General features: G+C 35.1%; 1 protein-coding gene across 19 annotated transcripts in view; it reads right to left on the bottom strand.

The window, feature by feature from the left end:
* The window catches only part of IGF2BP3 (insulin like growth factor 2 mRNA binding protein 3), a 106,613-nt gene extending 91,284 nt beyond the window's left edge, over nucleotides 1–15,329 (bottom strand). For 5 of the 19 annotated variants that reach the window (XM_087892694.1, XM_034402125.3, XM_087892687.1 and 2 more), the window contains exons 1-3: nucleotides 12,170–12,555; nucleotides 11,138–11,337; nucleotides 9,447–9,507 (exon numbers count right to left, since the gene is read on the bottom strand). In XM_087892694.1, the coding sequence (XP_087748820.1) occupies nucleotides 9,447–9,507; nucleotides 11,138–11,312 (236 nt within the window). In that variant the 5' untranslated portion in view covers nucleotides 11,313–11,337; nucleotides 12,170–12,555. Of the gene's footprint in view, nucleotides 1–9,446; nucleotides 9,508–11,137; nucleotides 11,558–11,592; nucleotides 11,629–11,687; nucleotides 11,771–12,169; nucleotides 12,556–15,198 lie in introns of those variants that run through there. The other 14 variants (XM_087892695.1, XM_087892691.1, XM_034402126.3 and 11 more) reach the window with 7 other exon arrangements.
* Between the last annotated feature and the right edge of the window lie 3,172 nt (nucleotides 15,330–18,501).

The following is an 18,501-nucleotide window of genomic DNA, read 5'->3' as shown; positions in this document are numbered from 1 at the left end:
CATAATAGAGTTGGAAGGGACCTTGGAAGTCTTCTAGTTCAATCCCCTGCTCAGGCAAGAACAGAGATAAGTCTGTTCTACAATTTTTATGGCTGCAATTTCATAAGTGATATCCAGTTGCTAATTATTGTGTGAATATCATTCAGCTTATGTAGCTTTTATTTACCAACAAATCTGTTTAAGAAAATATTTAATAATAAATTCCCTTAACAATAATAATTACATTTTAAAGCATAAATTAAATTCTTAAACAAATAAGGTATCATCTACTCATGCTGCTAATTCTAATATAGTTATAAGGTATTGGCAGGGATTGCCTTATTAAATATTTCTGATGAAAAATCATTTTATATTACTTTCCTATTTATTTTTTCCATTCCATTCTATTTCCTTCAAACCTAAATAAACAAGCATCATATTAAGAATAAAGGCTTGATCCATTTAATCCACTACTTTGTCTATTTTCTAAGTAATATTTTTTTTTTAGAATCTCAGATCTCTTATCTATCCCACCTGATACAAATGTGCAGTATAGATCTCAATTACTAACTTCAGCTCAGGAGGGGACAAAAATATATTTTATTTATTTATTTATTTATTTATTTATTTGTGTGTGTGTGTGTGTGTGTGTGTGTGTGTGTGTGTGTGTATATATATATATATATATATATATATATATATATATATATATATATATATATATATATATATATATAAATAAATTTATATACCACCCTTCTCCCGAAGGATTCAGGTGACCAGATGCTGAAAATTCAAAAGCCTATTTTAGAAAGCCAAATGGACAAAAAGATCCTAGATTTTGTTTTCCTAAGTGTAAAAAACTCAGATATAGTATATACAAATACAATTAGCAATACCTTAAAAGAAAATACCAATGAAGCATTATTTGGTGTATTTCATAAGAAAGTTTAAGGTCAATTTATGTTTTAAAATAATATCACAGAATACTTTTGCATAATTACATTTCTGACATATTTGCATGGAAATAGTCATGGGTGCATGCTGGAGCTTCTCAGAAGAAAAGCCTGTGCGGAGACTGCTTCTGAATGCCCTGATAGTAGATTACGATGATAGGACAAAGCCTTCTCCCCACAACACTGCCCCTCCCTTGGCAAGTGCTGTCAGGAAGCATTGTAATATGAAAATCAAGACATATTCTATGCATTTTAGCCAAAAATTATGATAACTGGAAAACCTTATCAGGATATTCTTTATGACTGTCAATTAAATATTATTTCAGACTCATTGAATAGAAAGTAAAGGTGGTCCTCGACTTACCACCAAACTGAGTCCAAAATTTCTGTTGTTAAGTGAGACATTTGTTATATGAGTTTTGCTTCATTTTATGATCTTTCTTGCCACAGTTGTTAAGTGAATCACTGCTAGTTGATAAGTTAGCAACACGGTTGCTAAATGAATCTGTCTTCCCCATTAATTTTACATGTCAGAAGGTTGGAATAGAATAATAGTAATAGTCATCCCAGGCAGGGTGGGGTGAACACATGACACATCCAGCCCATGGGCCGCGAATTTGACACCCCTGTCCTAGTGGAAAATTATAAATTACTTGTGCGAACACAACTCAAGAAGAGAGAAAAACAGATCTACAACCTGCAACCCAGTCTGATTTTTAGGCAAGTTATCATAGAAAACTCATAATGGAGACAGTTTTATCATTAATTTATTATTATCCCTGAATAGGAGTTTAAATAATCATTCCATAATTTTTTTTATTTCTTTTTGTATTAAAATGTTATCCAATCCAGAGGGACCCTCACCATTTTAAAACAAAAGAAACATATATAAAAGTAGAAACATTAATAGATAAAATATCCTCAGTAAACTCAAATGCAACTCCTATCAAAATCAAGGAACTCCTCCATCAAAATGACCATTGACTATTGAAGTCCCTGTTGAATAAATGTCTTCTTTGCTTTCTGAAAAACTTTTATCAAGAAGAAAAAATCTAAATCTAAAAAACCCCGAAAGATGGTGCCATTCTCCACTTCCATTCACTGTCAGGATTCAACAATGTGCATTTCTTTATAAGGAAACAGTTTGTTAAAATTTCTTTTATTTTTTTAAGATGGGAAAGCAGAGGTGTAAATTGTGTTTTAAGTATGGCCATCACATCCTATATCAAGGATTGGGGGCTACTCTAAATATGAGATAGATATCAAGCAGAAGTAAGAAAAAGGATAGCAGCCTCATCCAAAGCCAATTAAATCAACATCTCCATATATCTGCATGAAATCACAGAGCTTAGGCTGTTGAAATTGGCAACCTATTTCTTGTGTTCTGTCAACTCAGGGAAGAAATGGTTTCACAGACTGTAAAAATACATTATTAAATCAGACATGACTCCTGGCAAATGCAGGGACACATCTATGTAGTGTCTTAGCAGTTTTATAAATAGATTATCATTAGATTTTTTTCAATTTCATATAAATATTATTTATATAAATAAGTCAATATTCCTTGATTTATGACCATAACTCAGACCATAACCATAATTTATAACCATAACCAGAATTTTAGTAATTGAGCTAAGCAGCTGTTAAGAGAAAAGTCATGTGGCTGCTTTGTACAGCAATAACAATCACAACATCCCTGGTTGTAGTTGTTAAGCTATTTTATGAGTTGTTAAACAAACAGAATCCCAATAAGGAGAACAGGGTGGCTGGGGGAGGGGATGGGGATACCTCTAAAAGGTTCCACACAGGAGCCGAAAAGCCTCTTTGGCAAAATCCAAGCAGGATTTTCATCCCCTGAGCAGAGAGACAGGCAGTTGTGAACTGCACTACACTTTCCCCACCCCACCTATGGCACCCTGAACTTACCTTACTGCCTTGTCCACTGTCTGTTTAGATTTCATTTCTCTCATATCTCTTGAGGCTTGCTGAAAGAGCTGCCTGACAAAGGACTTCAACTTCCCTCTATACACAGAAGGGAACTCCTCTGGTGATGTGCATGAATGGAGCTCAAATCTTTAGGATCTGAGCTTCATTTCTGTATCCTGCCAAAGGAATGAGCTCTTTTGGCAGGATTTTCAGCTAGCCCCTAGAGCAGACCTGGGCATTTTATGACCTCAGGCTACATTCAGCCCTTTGGCTGTCCGTGTTCAGATCACGTGAGGACAATAGGAAATTAGAAATTAAATGTAAATAAGCTTGCTGCAGGAGACAAGAGAAGAAGCCAAATTGATCCGGCGCTGTGCAATCCTTCAGTTGTCTGGCGGCAGCAAGAGGGGATGGAAAATGGTTTTCTGCACCTGGGCAACACTTGGCCCTAGAGCAGTTGAAGTGACAAGAGTGGAGGACTTCAAATTAGATTACATTCATTCAACCCTTCACTGTACCCTAGCTTCTCATGCGGCCCCTTGGGAAAATTAATGCCTACCCCACCCTCTGCCTTAGAGACATATCAGTCCTCTGAAAGGGCATCCACAGCTTGCAACCTTCCCTGTCAACTTCCCATCTGATTTTTGGGGGAAGCTGGCAGGAAAGATTGCAAATGGTGATCACATGATAGCCAGGTGCTTGGTAACTGGTCATCAGTGCAAAACAGGTTGCAAAGCACCCAGACTGCAATCACATGACTGTGGGAGTGGCATAACATTTTGCCATAGCCTGCAATGCTTTATAATATTTCAAAGTATACTTTCGAAGGCCATCATAATTCAGATCATCGTTTACATGAACAGTCTTTAAGCTGAGAATTATATATATATTACTTGATTGCTCCCATACAAGCATTAACCGGTTGTGATCCTGCTTAGCCTCCAAGTGCAGATGAGGAAGATGCCAATTATAAAACTTACTCTTTTGTCCATACATTCAGAATCCTTCAAATGATAAAGAAAATTCCAATTTGCAAAGAAAAACTGATTCTAGAAAATGTGCGCTTCCCAAAATTATTTTACATTTATTCCCAAAACTATATTCCTTTTCCTAGGAATATGAGAAAGTTGAAACCAGTGAATCCTTTTTGAACACCCTTACATCAATAGATTTGTGTATCCTTAATTCCCAATACAAACCACTATGCTGGTTCAGAAGCCAAATCTGGTAGAAGGGAGGGAAAGTTCATATATTTACCCTTCATTCAAAAAAACTGGATAGCTGTTACTTCAATTTCTTTGCCAAGCAAATGAGCAGCTGATGGGAGTTGAGCAATGGAGAAGAATAGGTGGGTAAAATGGCCGCCTTACTTTAGTTTTTCCCTCATAATATTCTTTTTCTTTCCTTCAACATTTTATCAGAGGTCCATATTGAAAATAGCAATTTCAAACTATTTATATGCAATATCATTGCCACAACAGAAGAAACAATAATTTTACCAATCCTATTATACTATCCCCAAAACCTGTTTCCCAATGATTACTCATCAATAATAAAAAAGTTTTGCTACTGATATTTTTGTCAACATTGTCATTTTTCTGTGGCAATTCCCATGATGCTGTATTGCATCACTGAGTTTTTAAATATTGTTACATGAATTGGTTTGAATATATTTAAAAATATTTTAATAGATAAAAACTGGCCATTCTGCTAAATTAACCCCACTAGTGAAATTTAGTATTATTGTGAGAACTATTATGTCTGTTTCCTCAGACTAGAAGACGCACAAATGCACATCCAGGGGTAAATCCTTTTACAACATTAATACACACATACAACCAAAGCCTGACTGACTTCTTTCTCCACATTTCTGTTCATAGTTACAATGCAGAATCAAGTAAGTATACTAGAAACCTCCTGGATTACCTCTGTAATCTACTAGTATTAAAGAGGGCAGTGTACTATAACCAGTTCTTAAGGTTAATTTACAAAATTGAGTTAATATTTAAAAACTTCATATTAATAAAAACTTCACATTAGTAAAAACAGCCTGTTTTAAGGAATACTTGCATTAAAAGCAGATTTTATTTTAGATTCACTTTTTTTCAAAATGTTAGAATAAGAAAATTAAGGGAATTATGTGTACAATTATGTTTTTTTTTTATTGCTCAGGGATGGCATTCTACAGGATAAACAATTATTACCGTAAGAACAGCAAGCTTACAGTTTATGGTACAACCGACCTAAATAGAAAATCATTCTGTTTTACAGGATATAACTAATTTAGAGGTCAAAAGAGCAGCGACTGTACTAATGGTAGAACTAGTTCAGCTATATTTGTCTTTGTTTCATTATAGGAAGTATGGGATGAATGTTAACTTCCTTTTCCTTCTAAGTATACTTACAAGCCAATCTTTAAACTTTGTATCAACATACACAGATACTACTGATTAATTTTCCAAGTATATTGCATATAATCTATGTCAAAATCTATTCTACTGTATTTCTATGAAAACATACCAGTATTTTTAATTGTTTGTATTTTGTAAAACCCGGTTATGCTTATAAAGTAAAAGATAAAGATGCTCTTGAAACTAGTAACTGCATTTTGCAGTTTTCTTGGCTGTGTTATCAAAGTAATTTACTGTTACTTTCTTCCAATTCCAGTCCAGTTAACCATCCTGGAATTCCCTGACAATTTCTCTCCATGTACTAATCAGAAGCAACAAAATGTTGAGATTATCCACAGTCAGTTGGGTAGTGCTATTTCTTTTAGACATATTTTTGGACTTTTTAATACAATGATTTGGATATCGACTATAGAACATAAATGCTAATATGAAAGACAATATGGGAAGATTACTCAAAACCTTTAATCCCTTTCATAGAACTTGATTTCCTAAGAACATTTTAAAATATCAATCAGATTTTATTTTTCTCACCCATATATTTTTAAAAAATTATTAGTTTAAATTGTTTAATTATTCAGTAAACCAGAAAATACCACATTTTGTGCAGAAATCTGATCTGAATACAGTATATGTATGGCAATCTGTGGTCTATGTATATTCTTCAAGTAGTTTGTACAAGTACTAAAGTTGCTTTGTTTTTTCACCAAATGTATGTTTGTCATACAAATGTTACCAAATGGAATGACAGATGAAGACAGATATTTTTTTTCCTCATAACTGTTCTTGGACTATAAAACACTTGACATAATTACTATGAAAAAAAATTAAATTAAGAGGTCAACAGTCTCATCTCTTCAGCCATCTCCCTTTTCCAACTCCCTAAATTACAAAGCTTCTCATTTTATGAGCACTAGTCAAAATTGGGAATTTGGGTGGCAGTGTTTATAAAATGTTGAGATAAAGAAAAGGAAGACTTAACCTTGGTACCTGAACTATAAGAATTAGAAGTTTTTTTATATGTTTGTTTTAATGTGCAGGAACAGTTCATAATATGTCACCAGGCACTGCTATACATGAGCTTGGAGACAAAAAAATTGCTGAGCGTATTTGTTTCACTTCTAATCATCTGTTACAAACTAAAGGTACATGGTTAGGATAGTAACACACATATACCACCATCCCCAAACACACACAGAAACACATGCTGTAAAGTAGATTAGCATCTCTCCCTCAAAATAACAGTAGTACTTTCAAGATGATTCTAATTTTAGGGATAAATGTCATACCTGTGAAATTTGCAAGGATTAAATAATATTTATACTCCTCAAGGACTAACTCAATATAATGTAGCCCTAGCCCACAAGAATTAGGTTCCACTCTAAAGCTATACAATCCAGATGATACCAATGTTATTTGAATAATTAGTCCCTGGTATGTGTATCACCCAACAAAGTAACAGCTGCTGAAGCAAACTAAATACTATCTAAAAGGCATGCATACAAAGATTTCCAATATGCATGCATGAACTTGTTTTATATAGTTTTTCCCTTTTGTGGGAAGTGAAAATCATAGCTAAGAATACTCCACATTCTTTTCAAACATGTGACTAAATAGCAGCACTGTTACAATGTCATTTCCAAGTTCTGAATGAAGTAACTTAAAATTCCATAATATAGTAAGGTATTTTCTATTATTCATGAAGTTGTGAATACCAAAATATTATATTCCTGTGTTCCCTTGAGGTTTCCTAGTAAATCAGAAATCACTTTCTTAATATAACTATATTATAAATACTTTGTTCTTCTCCTGTTTCCTCTTTTAGTCTATTTGGTATATCCCAACCACTCCTACTCTCACCCCACAAAATTTACCATTTGCCTATCTGAGGATTTCAAAGAGCATTCAAGAACATTAAAGTTCTATACTGCTTTTCATAGAAGTTATAAAAGTTAATTCTGTAAATATGGATGCAACATCTTTTAATTTAGGAGCTCAAACTGCTGGAATGCAATGAGTTCTTGAAACTCTTTTTCCATAAAAAAAGATGTACTTCTTATAATAACTGGCCCTACAAATATAATTTATATTTATAACAATACTGAAACCATTAATATGCGAATACATGGATTAATAATATACCTTTGGTCTCACCAAACTAAGTGAAAGAGAAATACCTGGAACATAAACTACAATAATTATATGGAAATAGACATATCACTAAATTGTTCAGAATTTTTATCTCACCAAAAAATACTTGTTTTAATACAATTTTTGTATGTTTCTATTTTTCTTAATATGTAGTTGTCAAATGACCAACTGAAATATTTAACCAATCAGGTCATTCTCCAATCAATTGGTACCAATTGTATACATTTTCTACTAAGAAACAGAAGTGGAAAAAGAAAGGGAGAGTTTATAATACATTTTTATTACTATTTTAGTAATAAATTTAGCTAACTTAAAATTTCTAAAATATCAATTAAACATATATTTTGCCTTAAGGATATTCAATTATTTATACAGATCTTTATACAAAGAACTTTTAAAAAGTTATAAAAGAAAAGCTATTAGCAAACAATGAAAAATATTTCTTCTCAGAGAATGTTAGTTTCTTACTTAAAGAGGACTGTACACTTTTTAAGTGGTAACAATAAACAATATTATTTACAACCAAACACATTGTTGTAAATTGTTTACATTATTTCATTGGGAAGTCTTCCTGGGTTCAACATTATTTCCAAATGTGCATAGAGCTATAGCGTTTTTTTTTTAAATCTGGCCTTCATATCAGATATTTTACATATGCATTCTATATTGAACATTTAAATCATGTTTTCAAAAGTATGTTAATCACTGATGGCATTTTAAATAATTTTAGCAAAAATCTCTCCCATGCAAAGCAGTTGAATTTGCAAATAAAATAAAGGTATTTGCAGATATTTTTCAATTAGATGCTTGGTATACTTTTTCTGCATACTCAGGTTCAAAGCAATAACACAATGAAGAAAAAGTGAAAATGTATCAAAGAAATGTTCAACATTTTAGCATTTGGTACTGCTTGACAGTAATAAAAATGTATTATAAACTCATTATAGTTTCTCATTTTATAAAGTATGATAATGTTAATATTGGCTATTGTACTATATTGCATGATACCAATTTGAAATGTGTATCTTAAGAAATGTATTTATGGTATATATTTTCAAATCTATAGTGTATACTTGGGAACTAGTTCTTAATTTTTAATGAACTTTTAAATAAGCCTACACATAATGGATATCACTAGTGAGTTTGCAAATGAAATGTGAGTGCAGAAGTATTCAGTAAGCATAAACAAAATAAATACCAGTAGATTTAACACACAACAGGTATGGCAAATGACACTGGTATTCTGCCAACTACCTAGCCCTTACATTTCCAACTAAAATTCTTTAAATAACTTTTATATATTTTAATTGTCAATATAAGATAATCTAATTTATAGATTTCAAATATTTTAAAAATATTTTAAAAATATTTTTTTAATTTTTTTTTCATTTAGTTAATATTCATAACTAGGTTTCAAATCCTAATAACAACAAACATGCTAAATTTGTGTTCTTTAAAAACTGAGAATACTTTATAATCCTGATCATTCAGGAACTGAAAATGGATGTACGTCTCCCACGGTTAAGTTGCTCTAATAGGTAGATTCAAATGTATCAACTCCATAAAAATTGTACTGCTAACTGCTCCCTTCACCAAGTTCAGAAAAGGCTAATTACGTATAAGCATGTATTGCCATAAAAACTTTAACCGCTCTCTCCAATATAAGAATATGTTTTGATGAGAAAATACTTCAACTTCAACATGGTGGCCCTTTTACAAAGTAACAGTATCCTCTCCAATTTCAGACCACCAACTTGAAAGATGTCAGACCTCATTTATCTTTTTAAATTTCAACATGCTAATTCTTAATGTTAATTTTTTTTCTTTTAAATTAATTGCATTACAAAATTTTTTAATATTTAAACTTTATTATAAATTGTAACAAATTTCTCTACAATCACAACTCTCTTGACAGCTACCCCTTAAATATAATTACTAATTTCAGATTAAAGTACTTTCTCAATCTCTTAAAATAATGAACTTTTCAATGTAGACATTAAACTATTATGCGTATGTAATAAAATACCTTTGTCTTTTGGGAACTGAATGTTCAACTTCTAGGAGTTTACCATGCAGCTCCACTTTACCTGCAAACAGTAACACAACTCATTATAGAATGAATTACGTGCTCTCCCACTCCTTCAGATCTTCTAATGCCCTCCTGAACTGAATATGTAATGATGCAGAACACCACAAATACAACTCACTTATGTGTTTTAAAAATGTTGTAGGATGGTGGAAAAGTCACAAAGGTAACTTTAGAAGAGACCAATTTCCAAGATAAATGCTCAAACTAGTATTAAGAGTGTTTTCTAATTTAAAGTGGATGCTTATTATTTAACCTATGCTTTCCAAAATACGTGGAAATGTTAACTGCACAAAGACATATACATATGTATGTCTCCCTTGATGAAAAGAACAGGCCTCTAATAACTTGTCACGAGGAAACAGGAACTGCTGGTTTCAGTGAAAAATGAGCGTGCTCCCCACGCGTTTTTTCCTGGAAATACACCCTCTCATGTCTTCTTTCATATGCCTACTCCCACAGTCACCGGCTGAGACAAGGTTCCCCCCCTCCCCCAGCTCAGAGGTGGAGGAGAGCGAAAACAGCACTCAAATGAAATCATTCAGTTTAACCAGCCTCCGCCGGTGCAGCCCGCCAAGTCGTCTTTCACACAAAAACAGGATGTAGAAACTGAGAGGTCGAGATGCTCAGTAAATGCCTGAGAGCCAAAGGAAAACCGAAATGACACCCAGAAGCATCGGCGAATTGGGCTTTCAGGCCTCGACCTCTCTCCCGAAAGAGGCAGGACGCCGAGGAGGAGGAGCAGCCCTTTGTTGTTTTTGTTTTAAACAGCCAAAGTTTGGCTTTTAATGTGAGAAGGAATCAACAGCCCCACACTCGGCAACTCTTCCCTCACAAATTCGAAATAAATATATGGGGGGGGGAGCGTAATTTAGAAAAGCCAGCGAGAATCTCCGGCGCGCAACGCTTTGCGCTTCCAGCAAAGCCTGAGGTGCCGCACGTTGCCTCCATGGAAAGGCTCGTGTTTCCATTTCCACCTGCCCCAAAGACAACTGGAAACTTACATCTCTCTGCCGCGGTATTCCGTGCGCGAGCGTTTAGACCGAGAGGGAGTCCCTGCGCCACGAATTAGGTGGCTGCTAGTTGGGCCCTGGCTTGTGTGTTTCTGCGCGCGGGCCTCCCTTTTCTACTACTGTGGGCGACGTTTAGCGCGTCTTCCCTCCCTCTCCAACACGCCGTTTTCTCGAACACATTTTAAGAGGTTGTTTTTTTAAAGTGGAGGGGGGGGAAGAGAGAGAGAGAGAAACAGCAGCAAATTCTCGGAGCCCAGCGGTCTTGTAATTTCTATTCGCAATGGTTTTTTTCCCCTCGAAAGAAACGGCTTGAACCCCAGCCATTCCCGCGTTACCTGACAAGAGTGCCCGAGGGCTGCAAGGAAGTAGCCTAATATACCCGAACCCCGCACCGAAATAAACCCGTCAGGAAGAGCCTTCGGACCGGATCGAGGGATTATAATCCGGGAGTAGGAATTTTAAATCAAAATGACGAGGGCAATACGCAGAGGGGTGGGGCAGAGAGAATTCTTACCGGGGGGTTTATTGGAGCAGAGGAAGGCAGCGGATGGCGCCCTGAATTGAGCGTACGGGGTAATAGGAAGCTAAGACTGGGATGGCTGAGAGGACTTCACCCACCTGAAAGTGCTTCGATGGCCTTCATAGCCCAATTCTCGTCGGGGCAGTCCACAAAAGCATATCCCGTCTTCACAAGAAACTGACCGGTGAAAGGAATCTTGGACTCTTTAAAGATACTTTCCAGGTCCATAGGGCACACGTTTTCGCCCAGGTTCCCGATGTACAGCTTGTTCATCTTCTTAGTGAAAAATAGACCTTTGCTTAACGACAATTAAAGAAAACATGCACAGGCTGACTTGAAGCAACAACAAAAAAACACACCCCCTCAAATGATTCTTGGAATCAAAATAAGAGAGGGCGGGTGCAAAAAAATAAAAAGAGAGAGAGAGAGAGAAAGAAAGACGACTTATAACTGCAGCTTGTATACGTCCGTCTCCCACCCACCCCTCCCTCCCGCTTCAGAGTAAAAAAAAAAAAAAAGCCTGTGACCAAATACTGAACGTTCGCTGAGCTACCCGAAGAAATCACGATGCGTTCGGAACTGCGATGGCGGTTTAAAAAAAGGGAAAGGGAGGAGAAAAGGGGGGGGGAAACTACTTTTTTGTCTTACCCCCAAGCCCCCTTGCAAGCAGCAGGCGGAGTATGAAAATGTTACAATACGAGAGCGCAGGCACCGCCTCTTCCAAAAAGAGAGAGGGGGGGAGGAGGGGAAAGAAAAAAAATCACTTGAATAGTCCGGCTTTTTGAATGAGCCACGTGTTCATACTACCAATCAACTTCTCACGTGAGGAATACGAACGCCTCAATTAGATAACAGCAGATTTAAGATCAGGGAGTCACAAAGGAGTAGAAAGCGAGCTAGCTTTGGCCGTTCAGAGCAATTTTTTTTTTAAAGGGCGAGATTTGATCGACTAGGACTCCTGACCGCGTGCTCTTTCCCCTGTTTTCTACTTTCTCCTTCGGATTTAGTTGCTGTGTATACGAACTCCTGTATGCCAAGTTTCTCTGCCTTTCGAGGCTCAGAAGCTCCCTCGCCTGGATCGGGACAACTTATAACTACAAAGGGTCAAGAGAGGCGAAATTCCTCCCTACCTTTAATCTAGGGAAAAGGCAGAAGAGCAGGAGGCGGTGGCCAAATGTGACACAAAGGCCACCCCTTCGCCTTCCCCGCAATCGCTGGGGTTCCCCAAAGTGTGCCTGGGCCTGCTGAGTGAGTTGTTATAGCTCCTAAGGAACCTCCATGGGATAACAAGGGCAAAACGTTGATCTGAGAGCTGGTCTTCCACACAAATTCATGGACGATGCGCTACCACCACTTTTGCCCGGGATTTCGCGTTTGGTGGCTGTCTAGTGCCTTGTTCGCAATTGGCTACATGCCAAAGACCAAGGGGTCTCGCAGAGGGCGGGAGAAGGAGGAACGACCGTCTCCTTGAAACAGCTCCCACCCACCCCTTTCCTTCCTGCATAATAATGTTTCTGGCAGTTTGATGAGCGTTCGTTGCATCGATTCTAGAGCTCAACATTATGAATCGGAGGACAAAGGGGTGGAGGCCAGTTGGAGGGTGATTAAAAAGTGGGAGTGAGCAGGGGGAGAGGACAATGTGCTCCTCTGGATGTCTCCCCCTTCCCAAGCTGTTTCCTTCCTCCATTATTTCAAATTTAGTAATGGTGATTTCTGGCTCAGAAAATGGGAGTGATTGGACCACATAGCCCTGCAATTACCATAGAACAGAGGAATCCATCTACCCCCATTCTCCTCCCCTCTTTGGTTCAAGGAACCATTCATAATTTTCAACATTTGTAAGTGTACAATGGTGGGTTTGTGGTGGGGGGGAGTCGAATGTGTGGAGCCTGGTTCCAGGGCAAACAAAATGAAGCCTGAAGATGAAGACAGAATATGGAAATGAAAGCCAGCACTGTATTTCATAGCTAGGAATCCAGTAGGTTTTAAGAATTCCCTTTAGTTGAAAGGGTTCATTTATTCTGCATAGCTGGAGGAAGTAGTTATAATGGGTAGATTACAATGGTTCAGCATTTGATTTAATTTACAATGAGAATCCCTGCACTAATTTTTTGTGAAAATAAGCTAAAAATAGTAATATATTGTCATGTTTGCAGGTAAACAATTTGACTTTTAGTCTGCAGAAATACTCTACTTTTTAGTTAACACTTTTGCTATATGCTTTTGTCAAAATAATCAAATATAGAATAAATACTGAAAAAAAATTGATACATCATAGTTTTGATAGCACTTGTATCAGAAACATGTTTAAGAAGCAAATGGGTATGCATAAATTGCTATCTTTTAGCACTGTCATTAATAAACAGCTTTAAGATATTAATTAAAATTATTTTTTGTTTTGGAACAATTTTTTTAGGTATGAAAAAGTATTTTAACAGATAAATTGCTAGGTCAGATCAGCTTCCAATAAAATAATCAGGTGAACGGACGTCTTCATGAATGCTAATTTTTCTATAATTAATATTTTAAATAAAAGAATTTTTAAAGCAAGTTAAAATACTTACTGTCATATTTCCAAAGTTGTAATTTTAGTAACAATTTATAAAATACATATGCAATTATGTTTCTATAAACATGACACAAAAATTAACAGTTTCAGATGTTTTATGTTAAAATATTTTCTTAACTGAAAAGAAACTAAACTTAGGACATCAAGACATAATCAAGACATTTATGAAATCAGCTACTCTATGAAATATTTGAGAGAATTTTGAATTGATGAACAAACATGGTAAGACTCATGAATTAGTTTCTATCAAATAAGTACCTTAAATTTTCATTGAAAGTATTTTTAAATATAAAATATCGGTTTTAACCATATTAAATGGTAAGAGTATAAATATTTTATGATGAAAGATCCAATTTCTAAGAAATGTATTGTTCCCTTAGCTCTTTCAAATGAGAAATTACAAGGTACATCTCAAATATTTGATAACAATTTGCAATTAAAATGCTAGTTTATAGATAACCATTTTAAAGTGATGTTCAGTTGCTTTTAAAAGGTTCACGGTTGAGAAAAATACATGGTCATTGAAATTACAATGGAATGACTACTTTAAAACAATACCAGAATTTTCCATTCTGACTTTTTAACAATCTAATTACAAGTTTTTATATTTATACATATATATCTGTGTTTATACTTGAAATTAATGAAGTTTAATGTTAAAACTGATACAATTCTTACACATTTTAAATTAACATTTTTAAATTTTTAATTCTCTTAAGGATCCGAGTTCTGAAAGAATAGTGAAGCTGAGGTAGAATGTTTAAAAATATTCTGAAATTTTGAGTTACACTAAGATTTACTGTGAGGTGTAGGCACACAAAATACTGTAACTGTTGTTGCAATTGGAAAAGGTAAATCTCTATTTGAACTGAGATTTATAATGAACTCTGATCTATTTTTACAGAATTAAGCTCCTTGGATGAATATATTAATATAGCTATCATTTGTGCTACTTCTAAGAGTCTGGTAAAGCTGTTTATAGGTAACTGTTGGGGCAAAGATAGAATTTAAAAAGCCCCACATTTCAGATAAGCAAGGAAAACAGGAGAAAATGGATTCCCGAAATTACAGGGGTGGGGGTGGGGTGGGGGGATTTACCCTAAAGCAGAACTCTCCAAGTGTTGGGAAAAAATGTCATTGGTCAGCTTTGCTTTCCCTCCCCTTATTTTCCTCTCCGCCTCCAGCCTGAATTTAGCATAACTATAACTTCCCATAGCAGGTCATGGATACATTTAATCGGGTCAAAAGTATCCGCTGCTGAATCAGATGTGAACATCCGTTCTTTATTCGGTGTTGATATCACAAAGCATAATCCTACGCGGGTCTATTTAAAAGTAAGGGGCCCCGTAGCTTACTCTAAGGAAACTAGAGAAAGCCTTCAATGCAAACCAAACCGTATGGCTTCGCGCGCCCCCAATTTGTCAAGGTTGAAAAAAGACATGTTATTAAAAATAAGATATTCTTTCCCCCTCCCGTTTTATTGATTTACTTTCTGGTTTGAGCATTAACTGATACTGAAGTACACCACCGCCCCACCGCCCCCCCACCCCCAGAAAAGGAAATGAAGGGGTGGGAAAGGTCTCAGCCAACCTCGTCACGTAACACGCGGTTGCAATTCACCAGCCAACGCGAGCTGCAGGGAATTGGCCGTAGTAATCGTAGTAAGCCGCACGTTAGCTCCAGGATCTGATTCTTGCTTATGTGTAACAGGAACGCGTCCTATTGGTCGACGCGCCTACCTATCGCAGTGCTCAATCACAGTAGCGCTGGCGACAGCAGCTCTCTGATTCGCTCCCGCTTCTCTCCATTCACGGGCTTTTGGGGCAGTCTTTGGTGCTTTTCTGGCTGTGGCGCGAAACTCGCTTGTCTCGCCTCGCGCGGTCGTGCTTTTGTATACTTGGGACTTCTTTTGTTTCACAGGGTAATAGTTTGTAGGGTAGTTTAGATGCTTACCCCGTTTATGCTAATAAAGGCAAAATCTATTCCTTCCTCCTTTTAAGTAAAGTGGGTAGGGGAACGAACGAATTGATGGAAGAAAGATGGAAACGTTGTTTGTAGCCTATGGGTTTTCTGCAATGTCGTTTTCGCACTTCTCGATGGCTGATGGAGGAGCGGTTCTGTCGGGGCTTCAGGGTTGATTGCAGTGTTACACGAACCTATAGTTGTGTCTTTCTCGGCATTTTCTTAGATCAGGACTTTAATACTAAGTAAAATGGAGCGTGCACCTCGCTAAAAAGATCTTGTTAAGGAATGTCCTCTACCATTCAATATGATTTATCTAAATCATGATTTATCTAAATCATACTTGCGTCGCGAACGTCAGAGACAAACCGCCTGTTAATGTGTTTGTAATCAAGAATACTATGTAAACAAAGACCAGAAATGTTCCATGAGGCTTGAATTTTGTGCACTTTTTAAAGAACTGAATCTAAAAATGTGCCAGAGTTAAAAAAAAATAGTTCATAGCAAAATCTTCAAGAAAATGTTAATGATGGGGGAAGGGAATGAGATCACTAAAGATTCAGAAACATTTCAACGAAACTTATTCGACTTTCACAGACAATTGAAGACTAGAAATAATTTAAAATATGTTGTTAAGTTCTGAAAACTTTATTTAAATTGAGAAAGTGGGATTTAAAATGCATTTGTAATCTTCAGTAAAATGGTGCAAATGAACATTTACAAGCTGCTTATTTAGTGATAGATCCAAGAAGGTACAGTACTGTTATCTCTTTACCAGGTTTCTGTACCTTTTACAAGGAGAGAAGCTGAAACTCTCTGGTTGCATCTGTATTTCACCTGTGTTAAGTTTTTGCTGCCCTCTTAGAGGCATACTGAAAATGTGCCAGAAGGGAAAAAAAGACAGAACCTGGGCAATTCTTAAGGTTAATGTTGGATCAATACAAACATAAAGCATTAACTAAGTGTATAATCTATTCTCTAGCCATAACATATTCGCTTGGATTATGAATATTTATCTAATTTTTATTTTGGGATATGTAAAGAGGCTATTTTGGGAAGAGTCTAAGCAAAAAAACACATCAGAAATTTTATATTAAATATAGACATTAAATTTATTTTAAAACTTTATGTACTGAAATATTAATCTACTTTTAATGATGTTCTGTCTACCCAAGGATTTGTATTTACACAGAAGATTATTTAATGGATTAATATCCATGGGGTTTTTTTTGTGATACCTCTGTTTTACTTAGTTTGGATACCAAATGGTAAATTAAAATTGTGTATAATTAATTTGGGTTTTGATCTTTAGGCATGTAACAAAATATTGAAATATTGGAAACAAGTGATCACAATAAAAACAAATTCATGTTATGAAGCTGCAGAAGAAACGAAAACATAATTTGTGAATGTTATTTGTAATGAATAAGTTTATTATGAAATCATTTATAAATATTTTAAAACTCATAACATTGAGATAGGTGGATAATATGTACATTACTAGCATTTTATTTAGAATATCTGTTGAAATGTGTGGGTTTTTTATGGAAATTTGTAAATTAACTATTTTTTTGGCTGGTGCAGACAATACAAATGTTTGCAAATTAAACATAATTTTGTTTTGTACTTGAATAAAGTCAATGTGAATTGTATGTGAATTATTTGGTTTCCAAATGAGGGAGATATTTAATTGATAATCCCATTGAAGTGAATCTGTTCCCCACTATCCTTAAGAACCACATTCCTTTGCCATTTCTGATATAATGAGTAAATTTCATTGTCTGATGAATTTTAAATATTTTTAGGGTTTTAGTTATGTGGAAGAATCCTGTGAAGATTTGGTTAAAAATATCTCCTCTTCAGTGAAATGTGCTGTCAAAAGAAGATCAGGACTTCACAATGTGAATGCTTAATAGCTGACTGGAATTAAGTTGTTAGAAATTTTTTTTGACTTGGTGGGTAAGTGACAGCTTTCAGAAAATATTTTAAGTCTTTTGGGAATATATGATATTTTAATTCTTTTTCAAAACATTCTGTTCAATTAGGTCAAGAATAACTCAACAAAAGATCACTAACATTTTAAGATACTGTTGCATTATTTAATAAATAATAGGAGTCAGATAAATTGAGATACAATAATTTATTGTTGCATAATTTGCTAATGTTACTGCAAAATACTGAAGTTCTAACCATATTTAGTTAGAAGCAAAATCTATTGAGTTCAGTAGAGCATATACCTGTAGAGTTGCAATTTTTAAGACAGAAAGTGGATCAGTCTAATCAAGTTACTTGCATGGATTTGAGAACAGTTAAGTGTTGTCCCAATTTATTTCCAGGAAAAGTAAGGCTATCAATACAGTCCTATGCAGGTTTATTTAAGAAACAAGTTCAACCAATTGTGAATGGGAATGTAGTTTTTCTCTTACTTTCAGAATAGGCACTTACCTGGATTTTGAAATTTGGATATAACTAGGACTTTTGGTTATGTAGTTTGTATTCAAGGAATAGTTTTGTATGCAACAATGTTCTATGTACTTCAGTGAAAAAGCATAATAAATGCCTTTCAAATGAATTCCGTCTTTGTTACCAGCTGAAGTTTAAATTTGAGAGTGTATAAAATAAGTTATAATTAATAGCTCGATTATTTGAAACTGAATCAGCAAGTAGAATATAAGCTTTTTATTTTTATCAGTTTCAAATAGAACTCAAAATATTTAATTTTTTTAATTTAGGTTTCTTTTTAATTTATTCTCATGTTTTAAGTTGCAAATGGAATGGATTTAGCTAGAAAAAAAAAACTAAAAAACAGAAAGATTACAACACATTTGTTCATTATGACCCCAACAATATAAGTATTAAAAGCTAGGTACTATTGATTTACTTGGGTTATAAAATCTAAAATACTACAACTTGTAATTCAAACTTGTTGAC

Source organism: Pantherophis guttatus, chromosome 4 (genome assembly GCF_059756535.1).
Source record: "Pantherophis guttatus breed Tessera chromosome 4, ASM5975653v1, whole genome shotgun sequence".
Lineage (NCBI taxonomy): Eukaryota > Metazoa > Chordata > Lepidosauria > Squamata > Colubridae > Pantherophis > Pantherophis guttatus.
This window is presented reverse-complemented; position numbering and strand designations above follow the sequence as displayed.